The 21,715-nt window shown below is 35.5% G+C and overlaps 1 protein-coding gene across 4 annotated transcripts in view; it reads left to right on the top strand.

The window, feature by feature from the left end:
- The window catches only part of R3HDM1 (R3H domain containing 1), a 111,990-nt gene that overhangs the window by 20,249 nt on the left and 70,026 nt on the right, over window positions 1-21,715 (top strand). Inside the window, exons 5-14 of one of the 4 annotated variants that reach the window (XM_082840626.1) lie at window positions 1,151-1,265; window positions 2,330-2,408; window positions 9,096-9,155; window positions 9,239-9,379; window positions 13,519-13,627; window positions 13,717-13,812; window positions 16,319-16,356; window positions 16,461-16,511; window positions 16,625-16,851; window positions 20,627-20,881. In XM_082840626.1, coding sequence (XP_082696752.1) covers window positions 1,151-1,265; window positions 2,330-2,408; window positions 9,096-9,155; window positions 9,239-9,379; window positions 13,519-13,627; window positions 13,717-13,812; window positions 16,319-16,356; window positions 16,461-16,511; window positions 16,625-16,851; window positions 20,627-20,881 — 1,171 coding nt within the window. The remainder of the gene's footprint in view (window positions 1-1,150; window positions 1,266-2,329; window positions 2,409-9,095; window positions 9,156-9,238; window positions 9,380-13,518; window positions 13,628-13,716; window positions 13,813-16,318; window positions 16,357-16,460; window positions 16,512-16,624; window positions 16,852-20,626; window positions 20,882-21,715) is intronic. The other 3 variants (XM_082840623.1, XM_082840625.1, XM_082840624.1) reach the window with 3 other exon arrangements.

Here is a 21,715-nt window from a genome sequence, read left to right on the forward strand (position 1 = left end):
GAAAAAAGATGAAAATAGCAGTCAGCAACCCCATAGGAAAAAATATGTATGTATTTGATCTGAAATTCTTCTGCCAAATACTATTTTGAAAAAAATTATGTGGGGAGAAAATGGGTAATAGAAGTCCTGGTGGCTGCAAGTTTAAGATTCCTGAAATTTATATCTTCTTCAATATTGACTTATCGCGCCTACCGTCACCACCAACCCTCACCTAGAAAAGTGAAGTAATTGATTAATATTTTTCACCTCTAAAGAACAACTGTATACAGTAATTTAGCTTGCATATAGGCTGTACCTTTATCTTTAGTAGAAATGGTCTGGAAGTTAGTTTGCCTTTCTTTATAAGTTTGCCTGAATAAACAGAGCTATGTGATTTTTATCTATTTGAGCTATATGAATTAATTTCCAGTAATTCCTTTGGGTTCTGAAATTGCATGTAATGACATTGTTTCAAAAATAAAATGTAGACGTAGTTCTCCTTTTCAGTCTTAGAGAATATGATTACTTTACAAGTAAATATTACATATCACTAAGGAAAACAATTTTGTTTGAAATCTTTCTAAAACAACTTTGTGGTGATTGAAGGAGGAACAGTGATAGTAGGCTCAAATAGGAAATAAGCAAAGTGGGGGATTTGGTTTTGGAAAGTTTTTATTTACAGTTTTATATGGCAAGAAAATGAAGAAATATGATTATAATTGACACTCAAAGTATTTTTTGATAAGTGTTGACCTGACTCATATGTTCCTATTGTCATGATTGATGATAATTGTCATACTTTTGCTTGACTGTGGCATCTCCACTGCAAAAAAAAAATAGGTTAAAAAGACCTGTTCTGTCCTCCAAGGGTTTTACAAGTAGATTCATTTAAACTATTCTTAAAAAAACATTTATTTTCTCTAAGATAATTTTCAGAATATGTTTCAATTGATAGATTCAACTCAAAGCCTTAATTTTAACATTTTTTTATCAAGAGTTGATTAAAACAGTAAAAATATTTTAACTTGTATTCTAGTTTGAAGAATCTAATTGGATAAAATAAAAATCTTTTTCTCCATACAATTTTGTATTACTCAAAAAAATACAAATGTGAGGTATTAACTGAATCACTTTATATTTTCACTTAATAACTGATTTTACCTTCCAACAGGAGAAAATTCAGATCCAGTTAACACAATCATTTGAAAAAGAGGAGAAGCCCTCAAAAGATGAAGCAGAAAAAGAAAAAGCCAGTGATAAGTTGCCCAGAAAAATGTTATCAAGAGGTTTGCAATTTATTTCTGTGTTTTTTAAACAAAATTTTAGTTTTACTGTCGATAATTCCATCCTTTACCCCTTGAATAATTTTACATAGTGTATTTCTATTAAAAATGATCTCGAACAGACCGAAGGGATGATACTGTTCTGGGCAAAATGGCATAAGGCAGTTCTGCTGAACATCAGTAAGATGCTTTAGCCAAAAAACTGCAACACATGCAAAAGTCACCAAGGAAGATAACTGTCATGATCACTTTTTGGTCTGTCTCTTGTATTGAAATAATGGAATCACTATAATTTGAATACTGATTCCACTAAAAATATTATTTTTTTTTAATTCCTTATGATACAGAGAGCTGATGCCAAAATGTTCAGTATCCAGTAAGAATATTCTTGGAAACCTAGAATGTTTATCTTTTATAATAAATTTTAAGGGACTTCATCATATATCATTACAAGTCTATAAAAATGCTTTTTAAATTTATAGACCCAGTTATGTTGACCAGTTTTATAAACAGCATAAGGCTATTACATTTAAGGGGAAGAAATAAACATGAATGTTTGTAAAGAAACATTTTGAAAGCGAGCTTTTTGTGATAGACCCGATCAAATCTAATTAAATATTCTTTCAGAGCTACAGTTCCTGCCTATCTCCAAATTATTGCCTGCACTTATATTTGTAAGTGAACTAAGCAGACTCAATTTGCTTCAAACGTAGTTAATTGTCTAAATCATTCTGATTTTTTGCTTGAGACATTTTTGAATATGAGGATTGTGGTGAGTATATAAAAGGATCTTTAAGAATTCAGAACAAATTAAACTGGCACATTTGAGAGATAAATTTTTTTAAGAATGTACATAGACATACAGTTACGTAAATCCGTGTCATGCTCATTATATGGGAGTAGCAAAATTGTGGTCATCTGAATTCATCATAAATTCCATTTTCCTACTTTGTCAGTTTTTTTTCAATGTGGGGCATCTCATTTTATTTTAATATACATCATGTGTAAAGGGAAAGGGATTTGTTTCAAACAACTTTATACTGGGTTTTTGTGTTGTTGTTTTTTAGATTCCAGTCAAGAATACACTGATTCAACTGGCATAGATCTACATGAATTTTTAGTAAATACATTAAAAAACAATCCCAGGTAAAAATTAAATTTATAAGGTTTACATTGCTTCTAGAGTACCATAATTTTGTTATATATGTTTTCATTACTGAGTTAGAATAAGATTAAAATATTTAAAGTACACCAGAAACATTTTAGTTTCTTAGGGCTAAGATGTTGTTGGCCTCTATATGCACATGTATAAATATCTTTTGGCATTATGTATATCACCATGATATAAAGATAATTCATACTCTTTAGGAATTTGGGGAAATACAGAATCACCAAGCTATTTTGACTCTTAATTGAGATGAAGAGTTATCATTAATCATGAAATAGGAGAGAGAGAAATATACCTCATGATGAAGCACTCAACCAGATAACTTAGTGTATTCACTTATAACAAGTTTTTGGACTTAATTGAATGCAGAATTTTTGTTTCTTCTTGCTTAGTTTATAAACCTCCAACCCAAAGATTTTTAAGGTGCTTATTTGAGTCACAAATTTAACTAATTGTGAAGTCCTTTGTTTTGCCGAGGTACTAGATAAATAGATTTAGCTTTTTGGCAGGTCATCGACCCCAGTGAGGCAGTCTCCCCACAGAGAGGTTTATCCACAAAATATCTGACTAACATGTTCATGGGGTAGAAGACTTGAAGGTTAAGAACCCCTCCTCCAGATGTTAGCTTCCCAGAGTGGTAGTAAAAATTTGTGAAATCTTCAGTTCATTGGGTAGGTGCACATGAAAGAAAACAAACAACTCTCTTTAGTATCATTGAGCCTTATCTCATGTCTTGCTTCAAGATACACCTTTAATTTCATTCAGGATTTATTGTTTCAGTACCATCTTGATTTCCTATTTTACATTTAACATAAACCCCAAAAGGGGACCCACCAAAATGAAAAGTGGTCTCCCTGTAGTATGGGCTGAAGATGTATAAGTGTGAGGTGAGGAAGAAGTCAGTCAACTCCGCAAACTTATTCCTCAGCGGTCCCAACTGAAAGGTGAATTCATTAGTCCATTGAACAGGCATTTCTTGGGTATATATCACGTGCTAAGCATTGTGCTAAACATTGTAGATATAAAGATGAACAAAATATGATCTCTGACCCTAAAATATTCACTGTCTGTGTGCTAGAAACAAAAAACCCACGATATGTAATTAAAATAGAATAGATGTTGTAAAAGAAGTTTTTCAGGGTGCTTTAAAAGCACAGGGAGGGGATCCCAACCTCTGAAAGGATATGGGAAGGCTGCACTGAAAAGATAATGCCTGAGCTGAGTCTTGAATTCAGAGTGCTTTGAACTGGAACATGAGTGGCATGAGGGAGACAAGAGCATCGCCAGGGCACGGTCGTACGAGAGAGAGGTGGCATAGCCAAGCAAAGACGAGATTGTACACTCTGGCTCTAGCAGGGAGGCATGTGGCAAGTGATTGTAGAAAATGAGGCGGAGGGCGTTGTTGAGGAATGAAAGCAGATTATGCAGTTGTCTTCAACCTAGGATAGTACCAACACACTGGGGTGGTGAATGAGTAAGGAATGCTACTGGTAAGCTAGGGATGCAATGATCGACGAAAAATAGCCTTACTTGAGATGCCAGTAGTTCATCGTTTGAGAAATACTGAGTATGGCATGCTACGTTGAGGAGTCATGACAGAATTTTCAAAAGGGTGATGCTATAATGAGATTTAGAAAGATTACTTTGTCAGTGAGGGGCCAAGATCATAAGCAAGGACTGTGGGTTGACGAACATAGAGACGAATAGAGAGGAAGGGACACATTCGAAAGACATCTAAGAAGTACCGTGGCAGGACTTGATAATTATTTGGATATGGAAGAGTAGTGGCACGTTGGAGCAGAACAGAACAGCTGCTAGATTTCTGGCTGGACTGACAGCTAGTTCCATTAACAGGGGAAGTAAATAAGGGCAAGCCTGAATGGAGTAAGCATGTTCTGTTATAAATAAGTATAGTTTGAGGTGCCTGATGGAAAGCCACAGTGAGATGAAGTGTGTCAGCAGTTAAAAGGCTCTGGTTTTCAGGTAAATGAGCCTGTCTGCTGTTATCGGCAGCCATCAGTCTTCAGAAGTGACTCTTGCTTTGTTCTGTGGAAAGGCAACGTGTTAAGGGTAGATGTGAAAGGAAGAGACCATGGGTGTTAAAGATTGCAAAAGAATCATGAGAGCGCTTGTCTTAGAAGTCAGCCAATCGGCAACAGTATCATGAAAGGTAAAATGAAACAATCCATTAGATTGAGGAACTAGGAAGTTGTTGGCTATTTTAACAAACCATTTCATTTGCGGTAGGATGGTGGAAACTAGAACTCAATAGATTAAGGAATAGGAGCATGGTAGAAAATACATAGCTAGTTTGTGTAAAACAAGATGGGATCTTAAACAGGCAGAATTTTTCTTTCTTCTGAACCTGTAGGAGAAACATCAATAAGGACAAATATAGAAATTTATATTTATACATTCCAAAATATTTTTCTTTTGTGCAATTCTCTTGTTTTCCTCTATAAATGAAAAAGTTTTAAAGTTATCTGCATATGTGTTTTTAAAGTGTACAATTTAATGGTTTTTAGTATATTCACAGATACGTGCAACCATCACTACAATCAATTTTAGGACTTTTTCATCACCCCAGAAAGAAACCCTGAACCCTTTTGCTATCACCTCTCTATGCCCTGAACCCTAATCTAGTTTGTCTCTACAGACTTCCTTGTTTTGGATATCTCATGTGAATGAAATCATATGTATGTGGTCTTTTGTGATTGGCTTCATTCACTTAGCATAATATTTTCAAGGTTCATCCATGTTGTGTAGCATGTATTACAACTTTAATCCTTCTGTGTATGCATTTTTATTTGAATAAATATATAGGTGAATCATTCATGTAATGGCTAATGAATAAGTTATTAGTAATGTCAGTGTGGATTAGAAAGTTGTAGCTAATGTTAAATTTTGTGAGAAACAAAATTTGCCTAGGTGATAGCTCAGTGTTCTCTCAATGAAACACACAATTAATTGCCAGATATACGTGGCACAAAACTAGTAATAAGTCTGGCAAATTTCCATTAGAGCTTTCAAGATTGTTGCTCAGAGATTTCTAAATGTTAAGCAGATTTACTTTTAGTGATACTAAAATTTAGCTAATGTTTTATTTCAGATTTTTTCTTCAGATCATTAATCTTTTATCTTGTTCTCATCCCGATGAATAAACTTAACCTCAGGTGTTAAATAACAGTTTATCTGGAATTCCTGTTTCAAGAAATATTATCGGAAACTATAATAACTACTCATTACTAGATTAGAACCCGGGAACCTGAAGTTGTCCAAGATAGAGTTTACACTCACTCACATGGTTTTTATACCTGTTTTTGTATTGATTTTATACCCGTTTTGTGTAAATTCCACAGTGTACTAAAGAAACATGGACAATATATATAGGCAACTATATTACATCGCTAATGGAGGGGAGCAGCCCCATGGATAAATCCTGAGAATGGATATTGTAAAAGTAAACTGTATTGTTCTGGGGAATATCGTACAATTGTTCTGTGTTTAAAATATTTCCTAAAATTACTTTTACTGAATCATCTTATTTCTTGCCTGTTGCAGATATTTGACCCAGGTTATGTGGAACATTGGGAAGGGGGTGGTCAGATGGAAGCATTGTTGTTTTCTTCTTTTTTATTTGCCACTTGTATACCAGCTGCACACACTTTCTCTAAAGTCAGTTCTGGTATAATGACTAGAACACTGGTAACTAAAAGATTTTTGCCCCTTCATTTTCACTTTAGGTAGTAGTTTATTGGTCAATTTGATTGAGATCTTTGTTTTTATTATTTCTTTAATAAATAGACAGCATTTATTGGTCTATTTTTAAACGTTATATGGTAAGTTCAATGCGTGCCTACTTTTAGGTTCATGCGCTAATAAACCTTATGCCTTAAGAAAAGGAATTTGTGGATCTGTTAGTTTGATGTATGTAATGCTTCTATAAAGGATTATTAATTTTTAACTTATGGCCCTTACCAAAATATCTAACCTTGATTACAGATTTGAAAATTTGGAAACTTAGACCAAGCTATAGATATATCATATACATATACATACATAGTATCATATACATACATACATGTATCATATACATACATAGCTGTATGATACAGGCAGGAAGTGTAAATCTTGAGAACTTAGGAAAGCTATTTTCCTAACAAGTTCTACTTTTTACTAACTGAAAATTTCGTAAAGTAAGTACGGGAACTTATTTAAATAAATGGCCCAGGTAATAATAGAAAATCCTCTTCAATCCATAGATCTACATGCGAAAGGAAAAAAAAATAAAAACCTGAATTTGTATCAATAGCTAGTAAAATCGTTAGATTTTGTTTACTTTCCTGGAGACAACAGAAATTTGTTTTCAATGCCAGTTCATTCACTGAAGAACCATTTCACATATCTTAGGCCTGCTGTTGAGCTCAAACAGAGGAAACGAATTTAAATGCACTGTTTCATGAATGCTGAATAAGTTGCCTGCCTCAGATTCCTTTTTTTTCCCCTGCAACAAGTATATAAAATACATTAGGAAAGTTACTGAAAATTCTATCATCTCAAGACAAATTGACCCCCAAAAAATTAGAAGAAAAGAGGGTCTTATAGTTAAGTAAATAAGTCCATTTTTGGGGAAAACCTTATGAAGTAAAAATTTCCCATCCTCCCCCAAAATTTTAAGGAAAAAAATATTAAAAGACATGGATGAAATAATCTGATTAATTTATTCCACACAATTACATTTGTTGAGCTCCTCTCTATAGTCCAAATAACTATATAATGGTAATTGTGTTAAACGCTATTAAAGGTATGAAAGAAACAGGTTCTAAGAAAGAATATAAGAAGCTGTCCTAGGCAAAGGAAACAGCTTGTTCAAGGAACCAGCTTGGCAATTACAGGGGTAAGCTAAAATGATAAGAGTTTTGTGAGTAAGGGGCAGGAAAAGAAGCTAAAGAGGTAGATGAAGACCAGATCATGCCCACCTTGTAGGCCACATTACAGGTGTTCAGTTATAACCTATGAGCAGTGAGAAACCTGTGATAAATATTTAACCAAGGCCATGACTTGTGTTCACATGTGTGTTTCTAAAAGATTGTTATGGATGCTCCAGGTAGAACAGATTAGGAGGGAACAAGGGAGGATACAGAGAGATAATACACTACTATTACAGTAGTCAAGTCAGAGATCCTGATTGCTTGGATCCAGGGTAGTGGCAGTAGAAATAGAAGAAAAATAGATTGAAGATAGATCAATTTTGCAATAGTAATTAACTGCATAGGAGGATTTTAAAAAGCACAGTAATGGGCCAAAAATGCTTCTAGTACAATATGCCAAGTGAAAGGTAGTGCCACGCTGATAATGCAGAATACTGAAGGAGAAACAGGTTTAGGGACAGAATTGAATGTTGCTAGAATTTGAGTTAAAATGTAATCGTGTTTTCAGCTTTGGGTTTGAAATCACCACATAGGCATGTTATTCTCTTGATTTTTTTCAACTGATATAAAAATCTGTATGGTTAATATTACGCAGTTTTTTATAAGACTTCTTCCACAATATAGAGAAAAGATCAAACTCAGAGCTGATGTATAGACTTTTGGGCAACTTAAGCAAGGGCACTGTTTACTTTTAAAATTTGAGAGGGATCTACTATATAGTGTTTATTTGGGAGGGAAACATTAACCTCTTGGCCTAGCTTTCTTGATCTATAAAATTTTAGGAACAGAAGTGAATGATTTGTAAGGCTACTTCTAGCTTTAAGGTTCTTTGAGGGTTTTTTTTGTTTCTGTTTTGTTTTGTTTTGTTTTTCCCACATGCGCATGACATTTACAGTGAGCACAGGAATACTCTCTTGAGCCATGTTCTTGGTGTGTGGGCAGGGAGGTCCTTTGAAAGGGAGTGGTACCAGTAACTTATTTTGTAAGTGTGCTAAATAGGACCGTAGTGGTCTAAAGGAGCACATGCAGGTGTTCCCTAGCGTCCCTATTTATTTTACATGTTGGAGGTCTTTGGTTCATTTTGATTCTTTGTGGGAAAAATTCCCAAAGTCTTAGAAATATATAATAGTGATTTTCAGAATGATTTGGAAAGTCCTCTCCTTCTGAATTAGAGTTAGTAATATAGTTCATACTTCTCTGCTATAGTTCCATTTAGAGACTAGCATTGGATTCCCATAGGAGTATTCCTGTTGTTACTGGCATTGCATGTTCTTTAGAGTACTGTTTCTATGGAGTTCAGAATAACAAAGTCATGAGCCTGACTAAAGATGTCTGTTTTCCTGCTACCTCTTAGCTTTATTGAGTAGGGAAGTAAGGACTAATATGCTGTTATAATCCATACATTTGCAGAATAGAATCTAATATAGTAATATTTAGCAGATCAAGATATATCTGTTTTAAGAATGGCCACATGATGGTAATTGTTGAAATTGGATGATAGTCTCTCTACAATTGTGTATGTGTGAAATTTTCCATAAAAATTTAAAAAGTCATCTTTTAAAATACTACTTTTTTTTAGAAAGCATGTAAACATTCTAGCATCAAGCTTGTGATGTTCTTCAATATACAGGTTTTACCCCCCCCCAAAAAAAATAGCCCTGTAAATTCAACATTTATGGTATGATTAGGTCAGTGTTAAATTTTACATATAAGAGTTTTCATATTTTGTTTCAGGGACAGAATGATGCTGTTGAAATTGGAACAAGAAATTTTAGATTTCATTGGTAATAATGAGTAAGTCCTAACCTTTAACAAGAAAATAAATTGTCATCACAGTTCTTCAAGATTTACTAAATTAGTTTTTCTTCTACTTTTAGGTCTCCACGTAAAAAATTCCCCCCAATGACATCTTACCATAGGATGCTATTACACAGAGTCGCTGCTTACTTTGGATTAGACCACAATGTTGATCAGAGTGGGAAGTCTGTCATAGTAAACAAAACTAGCAATACAAGAATGTAAGTATCAAGAAATGTAGTTATATATTATCTATGTGTTTGATACTACTTTATCTTTCTGTAGCACCTTTTATCTCAGGTTTTCCACATGTTTTAGCAGCCTAATTCAGCTTCGTGACAACCGTATGTGACAGGACCAAAAAGTAGATTTAACTCACAAGATGTAAAATGCACCAGTCTGGACTGAAATAAGACAGATGAATGAGGAGGATGGGTTTTAAAAAACCCTCAAAGGTCATAATATCAGTAATGTTTAATAATCATTCTCTTGCAGATTTTTAAATTAATATAATTTAGTTACCTGTGGCCAACCTCAGGCAAATTTAAAAGAAAAAGAGAGCAAACTTTAACACCCTTACATTTAATTAATTTTCTATCAGTTTACTGTCTTTTCCACCTTTGTTTTTGCTCCGTTTCTTCCACAAATCTCAGGACGGTGAGACTTACTGGTTAATCCAGTATCATCCATAATGTTTTGTACCCTTCTGGGCTATGTGTAATTGACTGAGGAAGAAATTTTAAGGAGTTAAGAGGAATCGTTTGCTTTAAAAAGTGATACCTGTACAGTATGGTGAAATAGATAATCAGTGCTGATATGTGGGAGCAAAAGGTCCAATGCAGAGGCCTATTTGTGAAGCTAACGCAGTTGAGTTCAGCTAACATTATACTTTGCGGTGGTTTCCTATCAAAAGAATTTTCTATATTAATTTCATATGTGGCAGCAGTGGATCTGTGATAATGAGCAGGAAACAGCTTCAGATGCCATAAATAATGCTTTTCAGTTCATTGTTTTTCTTCCTTCCTTGAAGCTAGACTTCTCAGGGTTCTGTCTATTATGAACCCTTCAGTTTGCATGGTTTATAAAAAAATGAATAAATAAATTCATTAATTTCCTTTTTGTTATAATGGCCTTTACCCTTGTAGCTGTCATATTGTTTGCTTGACTAAGTTGGTTTTCTTCCATTTCAAATAGTATTTTGTCAACTAAATAGGTATATTGGTGGAAGCTAGTATTTTTAAATGATTGTTACTACAACTGAAATTAAATTAATGAAGAGAGATGTCTTTGAAAAGGATCCCATATTTTCAGGGGCATTAAATTTTACCTGCAAATGGGAATCTGATTTAATTTTCCTATGCCTGTCTTTCAGTCTTTTGAAAATATCCTCATCTTTCAGCTTTTTCCTAGTTAGTTGTATCACGGCTAAAGTGGGATAGTAACCATAACATACGAGCTGGACTTAAGGTGAACAGAACTCTACTTCATTTAACCAGTACCTTTCAACATTACTCAGAGCTGCTGGATGCCCAAGCATGTGTACATTAGCAGGCATTTTGACTAACATTTCGACTGGTGACTCTCTAAGGTTTTCAATACAGTGTAACCTCAGTTATTTGAATGCTGCAAGTGATGTTAAGGTTCTCTTTATCCAGATAATGAAAAGTTTAGCTAAACTCAGATGTTTATGATGTACTTAAAGAAGAATGGATCAATAGTGTAATTATTACTAGACATTTCAGATCATTGACGTTACACTGTATTCTTATTTTATTTCTTCTGGAATATGAAGAAGGATGTAAATCAGAAAACCTTAGAGATCTGCTCCACAATGAATAAAAACAAACTTGCCTTTTCCTCATAGGCAGATTACCCGCTCCAGCCTTGAACCAGTGGTGTTGTGGATGTCAACAACCCGGTGTCCACTGGGCTGTCTCATTGGAGCGGGAAGTTGGCGATTGCAGGGCAGTAAATTCAGGCATCTATAAAAGACAGAGGTAAGACAGTCTTAAGGTTAGCTGAAATGCCTGCTAATGCTGTTTGGTGTGGGGATCCAGCTGCTCTTAGAAAAGTTGCCAGGCTCTTGGTTAAATCTTATAGTTCATATTGGTATAACCATCTCTTTTTTCACCCAAGTACAAATTCGTTCAATAAGAAAATGTGATTTTGAACAGCTACAGAAATAGTTGATATAAGTAAATGGGGCAATCATGGACAAATAAATAACAACATACTGCCATTGTCAGAACTAAATAGATAATCCTTCAAATTCCTAAAGAAAGCAATCTTTTTCTTATCAGTTTGGTCATGAAATCTTTTTACTCTTTTATTTTTCTCTTTAGTTCTCTGTATCGCTTTATGTGGAGATGTGCTCTGTTTCACTTATCTAAGTATATTTTAAAATAGAGATTTCCTCAGCTTACTTACATAATTCTCATTTTATTTATTTTATTTTATTTTATTTTTATTTTTTTCGGTACGCGGGCCTCTCACTGTTTTGGCCTCTCCCGTTGCGGAGCACAGGCTCCGGACGTGCAGGCTCAGCAGCCATGGCTCACGGGCCCAGCCGCTCTGTGGCATGTGGGATCTTCCCGGACCGGGGAACGAACCCGTGTCCCCTGCATCGGCAGGCGGACTCTCAACCACTGCGCCACCTGGGAAGCCCCATAATTCTCATTTTAAAATCTTTTGCATCGGGCTTCCCTGGTGACGCGGTGGTTAAGAATCCACCTGCCAATGCAGGGGACATGGGTTCGAGCCCTGGTCCGGGAAGATCCCACATTGCCGCAGAGCAACTAAGTCCGTGCGCCACAACTAGTGAGCCTGCGTTCTAGAGCCCATGAGCCACAACTACTGAAGCCCGTTCGCCTAGAGCCCATGCTCCGCAACAAGAGAAGCCACCGCACCACAGCTAAGAGTAGGCCCTGTTCACCACAACCAGAGAAAACCCGCACGCAGCAACAAAGACCCAATGCAGCCAAAAATAAATAAACAAAATAAATAAATTTTTTTTTTTTTTAAATCTTTTGCATCATTTGACAGGAGGTAGATACAGTACTTTACTAAAAATTCACTAGGTTAAAACAAATATTCAGAAGTGTTACTTGATTACTACATATTGAAATATCTGGTGAAGTTTGCTGAAAATGTCATTACTGAGGTTTATTTGGTTTAGAAATTTATTTAGGGTATTCATAATATATTATGCGACTACATAATATATATTTAAAGTATATGTAAAAAATTGCTTAGGGGTTCAATTAGCCTTTATTTCCTCTAAATATATTTTTTATATATCACATATTTCACTTTTATAATAGGATGGTATTACGTCTCAAGAGTGTTGAATGGATTAATTTGTTGAAGCTGAGAGTACATTTCAGAAAGTGAAGTTTTATGTAATTGTAATTTTCCAAGGGCAACAACCTTATGTCTGTCTTCTGGATCTCAGCAGAGCTTGCAACATTTCCATAGAGGAAACACCGGCCAATCAGCCATAAAATATGTTGTTAAGAGTTCATAATCATTTCTTTAGGTTGTAACATTAACCTTCAAAAAAGAACTTCTCTTTTTAACCTATTTCAATTAATATAAAACAAAGATGTACCCTGCTGTAATTATGAATTCTTGGTAACTTGGTTGCATTTTGAAGTAGTCTCTTAAGCTTTATTAAATTCAGCCACAAAATATTTGATTAACACCAAACCAGGTACTATAGGAATGTAACATAAAATACTGTGCTATACTTTTTTCTTTGTCCCAGAATTGTTTCTTAGATTTAGAGGAGGCAATGCAAAGATGATATACAGGCTTTGAGTCTTACATACCAGGGCTCCAAGTATGGCTCAGTCATGTACTTGCCCTTTGACCTTGGACCCTTGCGTTAGCCATTTGAACCTCAGTTTTCTCAGTAATATAATAATAACAAACTTCTACTGAGTGTTTACTGTTTTAAGTGCTGGTCGTCTATTAATTCATTTCATCTTCACAACAGCCTCATGAAGTAGGTACACTGTAATTCCTATTTACGAATGAGGAAACTAGGGGAAATAAAGGTTAATAAGTAACTTGTGTAAGTCCTAAAGCACAACTAAGTGTTAAAGCTGAGTATTTGAACCTTAGCAGTCAAATTCCAGAGCCCACAATGTATTTCATACAGCCTTTCAGTCATGACATGGGGTAGTTAATATTTTCTCATAAGATTGTTTTGAGGAGTAATTGAGATAACATAAGTATCTATTAATGGCACTAGTGAGTGGTAACTTATATTTATCACCTTCTATAAAATGTTATATTTAACTTTTCTGTAAATATTTTGTATTATCTCTTTTGTTCCCTTGGTTTTTGCTTTTTTTTTTAGACCTGATCAGAAATTTAATGAACATATTAAGGATGATAAAGGTGAAGACTTTCAGAAACGATATATCCTCAAGAGAGATAACTCTAGCTTTGACAAAGATGATAACCAGGTAACCTAGCATGACTAGAGCATTTTTATAGGTGCTGGACTTATACCAGCAGACCATTTTCCCAAGATTAATTGTTCTCTTTTCTTCAGATGAGAATACGTTTGAAAGATGACAGAAGAAGCAAATCTATAGAAGAAAGAGAAGAAGAGTACCAGAGAGCTAGAGACCGAATATTTTCCCAAGATGTATGTTCTAACTTATATTTAGCTCTTCATGTGTAAATATATGCTAATTGCATTATAGGGGTTCACTCCTCCCTCAATCTATTGATCACATATACTTCTAACTACATTTGTTACATATAAAGTCACCCCTTTAGAAATACTGCAGTCTGTCTTGTTCATGTTAATGATTTAGTAGTTTATAAAATACTACTTTGCACCAGTTGTATAAACTTTTCAAAAGTTGAAAGCAGATCGACTAAGGAGTAGTATATTAGACTGAGTATATAGTTTATGTAATATTTTTTTCTTCCAGACTTCTCACAGAGTTGAGATTTTTAGAACATTGGTCACTGTCTACAAAATCATGTACTCTAAATCCTACTTGTTAGTGGACTTTTCTTGATAAATAACTTGTTTCTTCTTTTAAAATACAGCTAATTGATTTTTCAGTTTAATATTTGTTTTCTACTTTATAAGTGATTATATGGAAGAGATCTTTGTTGTTGTTGTTGTTGTTGTTTGGCTGCTCTGTGCGGCGTGTGGGATCTTAGTTTCCTGACCCGGGATCCAATCCACACCCCCCGCTTTGGGAGCTTAGAGTCTTAACCATTGGACCACCAGGGAAGTCCTGAAAGAGATCTTTTAAGTGGCTGATTACTTTACACATATATTTAAGGGAGAATCAGTTTGATTTTACCAATATCTGTTAAGCACCTGCTCTGTGCAGGGTACTAGTCAAGGATATAAGAATATATGTAGGGCTTCCCTGGTGGCGCAGTGGTTGAGAGTCCGCCTGCCAATGCAGGGGACATGGGTTCGTGCCCCGGTCCGGGAAGATCCCACATGCCGCGGAGCAGCTGGGCCTGTGAGCCATGGCCCCGGAGCCTGTGCTCCGCAACGGGAGAGGCCACAACAGTGAGAGGCCTGTGTACCACAAAAAAAAAAAAAAAAAAAGAATATATGTAATTTGTGTTAATACCGCCAGAGATAGAAGTTAGCTCTGTATTAAAAAAAAAAAAAGTAAATGACATTAAAATCTAGACTGGCAGTTAAAACTTTATAATATTCAACAAATCTTATTGATCATGTATAGTGGGTGCTGTGCTGGGCACTGGAGAACATATCCATGGACATTTACATTAATTTATCTCCCAAACAACCCTATATATGGTAGATACTGTCACTGTTTTTATTTTATAGATAAGTAAACTGAGGCTCCAGGAAACTAAGGAAAATAGACAAGGATCATGCAGCTAGAAAATGCCAGAGTTGGGATTTCAGCCCATGTCTTCTGAACTCAGAGCCTAACCTAGATCTATTTCCTCTCTCTAGTTTGTAAGATGGATGAGGTCTTTACCCGTGATGAGTATTCAGATAATGACAACATGGTGTGTGATTTGTATAGAAACGTGAAGGTAAAATAAGGAACACAGCAGAGAAGCACCACAAACCAGAATTGAGGTGTGAGAGGGAGAGTTAGCTTCCAAGAGAAGAACTGAAGGAGTGAAGTATTCCGTGTCCAGGGTCAACATCTGCAGAGAGCCAGAGATAAAGGAGAACTTGACACATGAGGAATTGAGAGATTCAGAGTACCTGGATTGTAGCCTAGGTGACAAGAATTGAGGGACGTTTCAATTGGAGAAATAAGCAGGAAGCAGGTGACTTGCTCCTGAAAGCTAGTTAAGGAGGTTGGGGCTTTTAGCTAGAGCAGGGGTCAGCAAACTTTTTCTGTAATGGGACAGATAATGAGTATTTTAGGCTTTTCAAGCTATATATAGTCTTTATTGCAACAACTCAAATCTGCCATTTTAATATGAAAGCATCCATAGACAATACACGAATGAATGGGCATAGCTGTGTTCCAATGAATCTATATTTACAAAAACAGGTAGCTGACTGTAGTTTGTGGACCCCTGTGCTAGAACGAAGGGGGCTATTAAGGAGGGAACAGGCGTGATCAGATTGATATTTTAGAGAGATAGGTATGGCTTCTGCTGTTTAAATTGGATGAAAAGAGCAAAACTGGTAGCTGGAAAACTAGAAGACTGTTGTAATAATACAAGATGCAAAACAGATGGTTGCCTGAGTTAGGTTAATAGCACTGGAGGATTTTGGCTGTAAGCTACATTGAGGCGTAGCTGCTAGTTCACTGCTACAGCTACTGCCAAAGCACAGGTGATCAAAATATTTGTTGAGTGAAGGAGGTGGAATCTACAGACAGGTGTATACTTCGAATATGTAATAGTGAAAATGGGTTCACTTGTTAGATATTTGAATTTCAAGCTACTTTGTACAACAAAAATGAATGGCTTCAAAAATGTGTATCTGTTAAAAATAAGCATAGTATCTCCAAGCCAAAATAATTTTTCATTGTCACTTATTTTTGCAACTTATCACCATGTTTGATTTGAGGGGTGAGGGTAACTACTTTTTTAAAATTGTTACACGATTTTTGTTGTCATCGTTAGTTTCCAGATGGCGTTATCTGACAAATGCTCAACTTTTTATATCTGTTCTTTCTTTCTAGTCCCTGTGTTCCCAAGAGAATTATATTATTGACAAAAGGTGAGGGGCTTTTTAACATTTGTTTTGCTAAGTGTCTCACTGATGCTAATAAAAATAAAAATGTTTAAAAAAAAAATAAAAATGTTTTATGAAAATGCCAACAGAATCCAAGACGAGGATGCTAGTAGCACCCAGCAGAGGCGCCAGATATTTAGGTATTGGAAGCATGTTTTCGTGCAGTACACAGTATTGAATATTTAAAGCATTTTTTTAATAATTTTCCTTTTTGTCTCTATTAGCTTTTCAAAGTTTTATTTCTAAATTACAGAGTTAATAAAGATTCTTCAGGGAGATCAACAAATAGCCATCAAAGCAGCACTGAGAACGAGTTGAAGTACTCTGAACCACGACCCTGGAGCAGCACGGATTCAGACAGCTCTCTCCGAAACTTCAAGCCCGCTGTAACCAAAGCCAGCAGCTTCAGTGGAATTTCAGTTCTGACAAGAGGTGATAGTTCTGGAAGCAGCAAAAGCATAGGCAGGCTTTCAAAAACAGGTATAAATATCTGTCTAGAACTGTGCAGTCAAAACATTAGTTTCCCTAATGTTGTCTTAGCTCTTTATTCATCATGTGGCTTCTGTAATTATCCTAAAATATAGGATTCCTACCCAGCAGTACATTGAGCACCTCTAAAGTACTTAAGAGGTAACACGTTTACTGACATTAGGATTTATTCTCTGTGTGAGAGAGATTTGCAGAAGGCATCTTTCCTTACCTAGAATTAGTTAACATTGATTGCATTTTCAGCTAATACTGTCATTAGCTGAAATTCAGCTAATACTATCATATTATTGAGTGCATTTCATGATAAAGTTTATTTGCCATTCCAAAAAAACATATAAAATTGCTGAGAAGTTTTTGAGGAATTTAAAAACTAAAGAAATATAATACAATGTAATTATTATGGATAAGTAGAAATTTCAATAACATTCTCATTCTACTAGCTTCTTTGCTTTTAGATTACATAACTTTTAGGCTCCTAGCATTTTTCTCTTTTCACTTTCACTGGCTTCAATACTAAAGTTCATGTCTCTTTTAGGATCCTCACGGATCTTTATTTGTATCCCAAAATAAGCATGAAAATCAGCAGAAATGGCTCTTTATCCTTTCGGGTAAAGCCTAGATATATGGTTTTACACAGATAACAATTGAAGGGAGAGGTGTAAATTTGAAGGTGACAGAGTAAATTTTTCTCATCTCTGACTGTAATTCAGTACTTTAAATTCTTAAGGTTTGTGAATTGCACTTGTCATCTTTTTAACTTATAATGTGGATATTTAAAATGTGTTAGTGTATATGATAGACTCTTGCTAAAGATAGGTAAACTTTATGAATATAAGAAATATGCATATGTACCAAATATGCATTTATTTGATAAATGGTCAGTCATCATGTCATCATAACAGGAAAAACAAACTACTCATGTGTTGTGAGAAAGTCATTTAGACACACAGCCAAATTAAAACATTTTTTAAAATTTATTTATTTATATTTTTTTGCTGCATCGAGTCTTAGTTATGGCATGTGGGATCTTTTGTTGCGGTGTGCAGGCTCCAGACTGCACAGGCTCAGTAGTTGCAGCACACGGACCCAGTTGCCCAGCAGCATGTGGGATCTTAGTTCCCTGACCAGGGATCAAACCAGTGACCCTGCATTGCAAGACATATTCTCAACCACTAGACCACCAGGGAAGTCCCTAAAACATTTTTAGAACATGTGCTATTTATAATCTATATTATCTTCAGAGATGAAAATAAATATTTAATTCTTTTATTAGGAAAAAATTTTTTTTCATATAGTTCTTGGAGATAGTCATTTTTGGCACAACTTAAAATAGAAGTTATCCTTCCGAGGCAGTCGCTGTAGTGTATCCTATTTGTTTATGTCATTCATTAAAAATTAATTCTCCATCCCAGAGTCAATTCTGTTATTCAAAACCTAATTAACTATTTACATCGTCAAAATCTTTTCCTTTCTTTCATTGTCTCATTGTCTGCCGTAAGCCATTATACTGAAAGTCGGTGACTTCTTCAGTCTCTGTATAATAGAAAATTAAGTAGATTGGAGGCAGGAAAGCAGTTAAAAATAACTTATCAAATTAGCTTATTAAGTACAGTGAGAAATAAATTTTAAGCTGATGCTAATGTAAGTACTTGGAATATTTTTATTCTACCTTTGTCCCTTGCTATGATAAAAAATTGAAAGTTGACTTTACGTTACAGGAAGATGCTATGATTACGAGCTGAAAATGAAAGTCTGCAGTGAAACCTGACAGTTGTTTCTCTTGATAGAGAATTATCATTTTTGTTATTTCCTACACTACTCTTAATCTTTCTGTGTTCTTATAGATAAGGGGTTTCTGATATAAGAGGTTTTGGGCATTTGGCTGTGCTAAGTTCTTTGTCCTGGGGGAAAAATTATAATCTGTATATTCCTAGGTGTTAATCTAAAAGGTAAAAATATACATAACTTTGTCCTTTTGGGAATGTGGGTAATGTGTTTTTTGTGGCTGTCTGTGGCTGCTGTTATTGGGTTGGCCAAATAGTGCCTTCGGTTTTTAAGTAAAAATAAAAGACACATTTTTCATTTTCACCAAGAACTTTATTGACCAACATATTCGCTGTTCCATTGCCTTCTGCCATTTTTCAGGCAACTTCATAATTCCATCTTCCCAAAACTTTTTATCTTTTTGAGCAAAGAACTGTTCCAGGTGCCTTTTACAGTCTTCAAGAGAATTGAAATTTTTTTCCATTAAGAGAATTTTTTAAAGACTGAAATAAATGGAAATCCAAAGGTGCAATGTCTGGTGAATACGGCAGATGAATCAGAACTTCCCAGCCAAGCTGTAACAGTTTTTGCCTGGTCATCAAAGAAACATGCCATCTTGCGTTACCTTGACGGAAGATTATGTGTTTTCTGTTGACTAATTCTGGACGCTTTTCTTCGAGTGCTGCTTTCATTTGGTCTAACTGGGAGCAATACTTCTTGGAGTGAATCGTTTGGTTTTCCGGAAGGAGCTTATAATAGAGGACCCCCTTCCAATCCCACCATTTACACAATCACCTTCTTTGGATGAAGAGTGGCCTTTGGTGTGGTTGGTGGTTCATTTCACTTGCCCCATGATTTCTTCCATTCCACGTTATCTTATAGTATCCACTTTTCATCGCCCGTCACAATGTGTTTTGAAAACGGAACGATTTCGGGGCTTCCTCGGTGGCGCAGTGGTTGAGAGTCCGCCTGCCAATGCAGTGGACGTAGGTTCATGCCCCGGTCCAGGAAGATCCCACATGCCGCAGAGCAGCTGGGCCCGTGAGCCATGGCCGCTGAGCCTGCGTGTCCGGAGCCTGTGCTCCGCAACGGGAGAGGCCACAGCAGTGAGAGGCCCCCATACCGCAAAAAAAAAAAAAAAAAAAAAAAAAAAAACCAATTTCATTACATTTCAGTAGAGAATTTCATGTAGAAATACAGTTGAGAAGGTTTTTTTCACTTAACTTACGTGGAACCCAAACATCAAAGCGATTCACATAACCAGGCTAGTGCAAATGATTTTCAATGCTTGATTTGGATATTTTGAGTATGTCACCTATCTCCTATGTAGTATAACGTTGATTGTTCTCAGTTAACGTCTCAGTATGATCGCTGTCAACTTCAACTAGTCTACTCAGCTCTGGAGTATCGTCCAGCAGGAAATATCCATCACGAAACTTCGCAAACCACTTTTGACGTATTCGATCAGTCGCAGCACCTTCTCCATACACGGCACAAATCTCTTTTTGCGTTTCAGTTGCGTTTTTACCTTTCTTGAAATAATAAAGCATAATATGCCGAAAATGTTGCTATTTTCTTCCATCTTCAATATTAAAATGGCTTTACAAAAATTCACCAATTTTGGTAAGTTTTTTTTTAACTGCAGCTGTCACGTACAGTCTAACAAACTTGTTTCAAATGAAGTTAAAGAGAACTAAGTGCTACTAGAGCCATCTTACGGAAAAAAACCGAACGAATCTTTTGGCCAACCCAGTATTATAGACTTGCTTTAGTTGCATGCTTTGGCTATGACTTCTTTTGCAATTTATGTGATCAGTTTTGCTGTATTAAACATGTTCTTGGTGGAGAGGGGAAGCAAAATTGTACAGTAAGTCAAAAATAGTTCATGCTTTTATGTGGTAACTGCATGTTGTGCAATGTGAATTTTATTGTTACATATTTAAAACCTGCGTTTTTATATGAGGTTTAAAAAATTCCCTCTTTTTCATTACTCCTCCCCTAGGTTCTGAGTCTTCTGGTAGTGTAGGGTCATCTACGGGCTCTCTCTCTCACATCCAGCAGCCTCTTCCAGGTACAGCTCTCAGCCAGTCTTCTCATGGCGCACCTGTCGTCTATCCAACTGTCAGCACTCATAGTTCTCTTTCCTTTGATGGTGGCCTAAATGGGCAAGTCGCATCTCCTAGCACTAGCTTCTTTTTGCTTCCCTTGGAAGCGACAGGCATACCACCTGGCAGTATTCTGATCAACCCACAAACAGGTTGGTATCCAGAAAAAGGTTTATTTCAGTTGAGATATCAGGAGTTATCTGAAAACTAAAGAATATGTATTAAATGTATTATCTGTATATGCATTGTCAGCTTTTTATATTTCATGTGTGATTAGCATTTTCCCTAGAACTTTAATAAAAACACTTTATGCTAGAGAATGTTAAAAGACATTTATATCAGAAAGTATTTTTCTCCTTGTGACATTCATGACATCATGTTTTAGGCCAAATAATTAAGAAACAATTCATTTCCTAGAAATGGGACAACCACCTTTGAAAGAACTTTATTTGATAGAACAGTTTTACCGTGGGAAAAATAGTATGCATTTCATGAAGAAGGAGAAGATTAGCAGCTCTTACTTCTTACGTAATGCGGTGGAAAGAACCCATAAGTAATTGCTCTTCTGAATATGGTAACTGTTTTCTACTTAGGAAAAGCTTAAGAACATCTTATTAGTAGTGAAAGAAAATAGATAGTCGTTATGAATTAATATTGACAACACATTCTTTGCCATTAGATAGTACTTTGTATTTATTGAGTGTTTATCATGTGTCATGTACTGTGTTATGTGCTTTAAATACATTACTTATAGCAACCCTGTTAGGTAGGTGAAATCTACATTTACAGATAAGGAAACTGAACTTCAGAGAGATTAAGAAACTGCAGTCATAATACATTTCCTTATGTATATTGGCAAAAATGACTTATATTGAGAAAATAAAATTTTTTTTAAATGGCAAGAAGTTTTGGTTTCTAATCAAAATAACATAGCCCAATCATATGGTAAGATAATGAAAATAACCTTAAGTCATTCAATAACCTTC

This window comes from Leucopleurus acutus (assembly GCF_964270905.1).
Source record: "Leucopleurus acutus genome assembly, chromosome: 6".
In the NCBI taxonomy this organism is placed as follows: domain Eukaryota; kingdom Metazoa; phylum Chordata; class Mammalia; order Artiodactyla; family Delphinidae; genus Leucopleurus; species Leucopleurus acutus.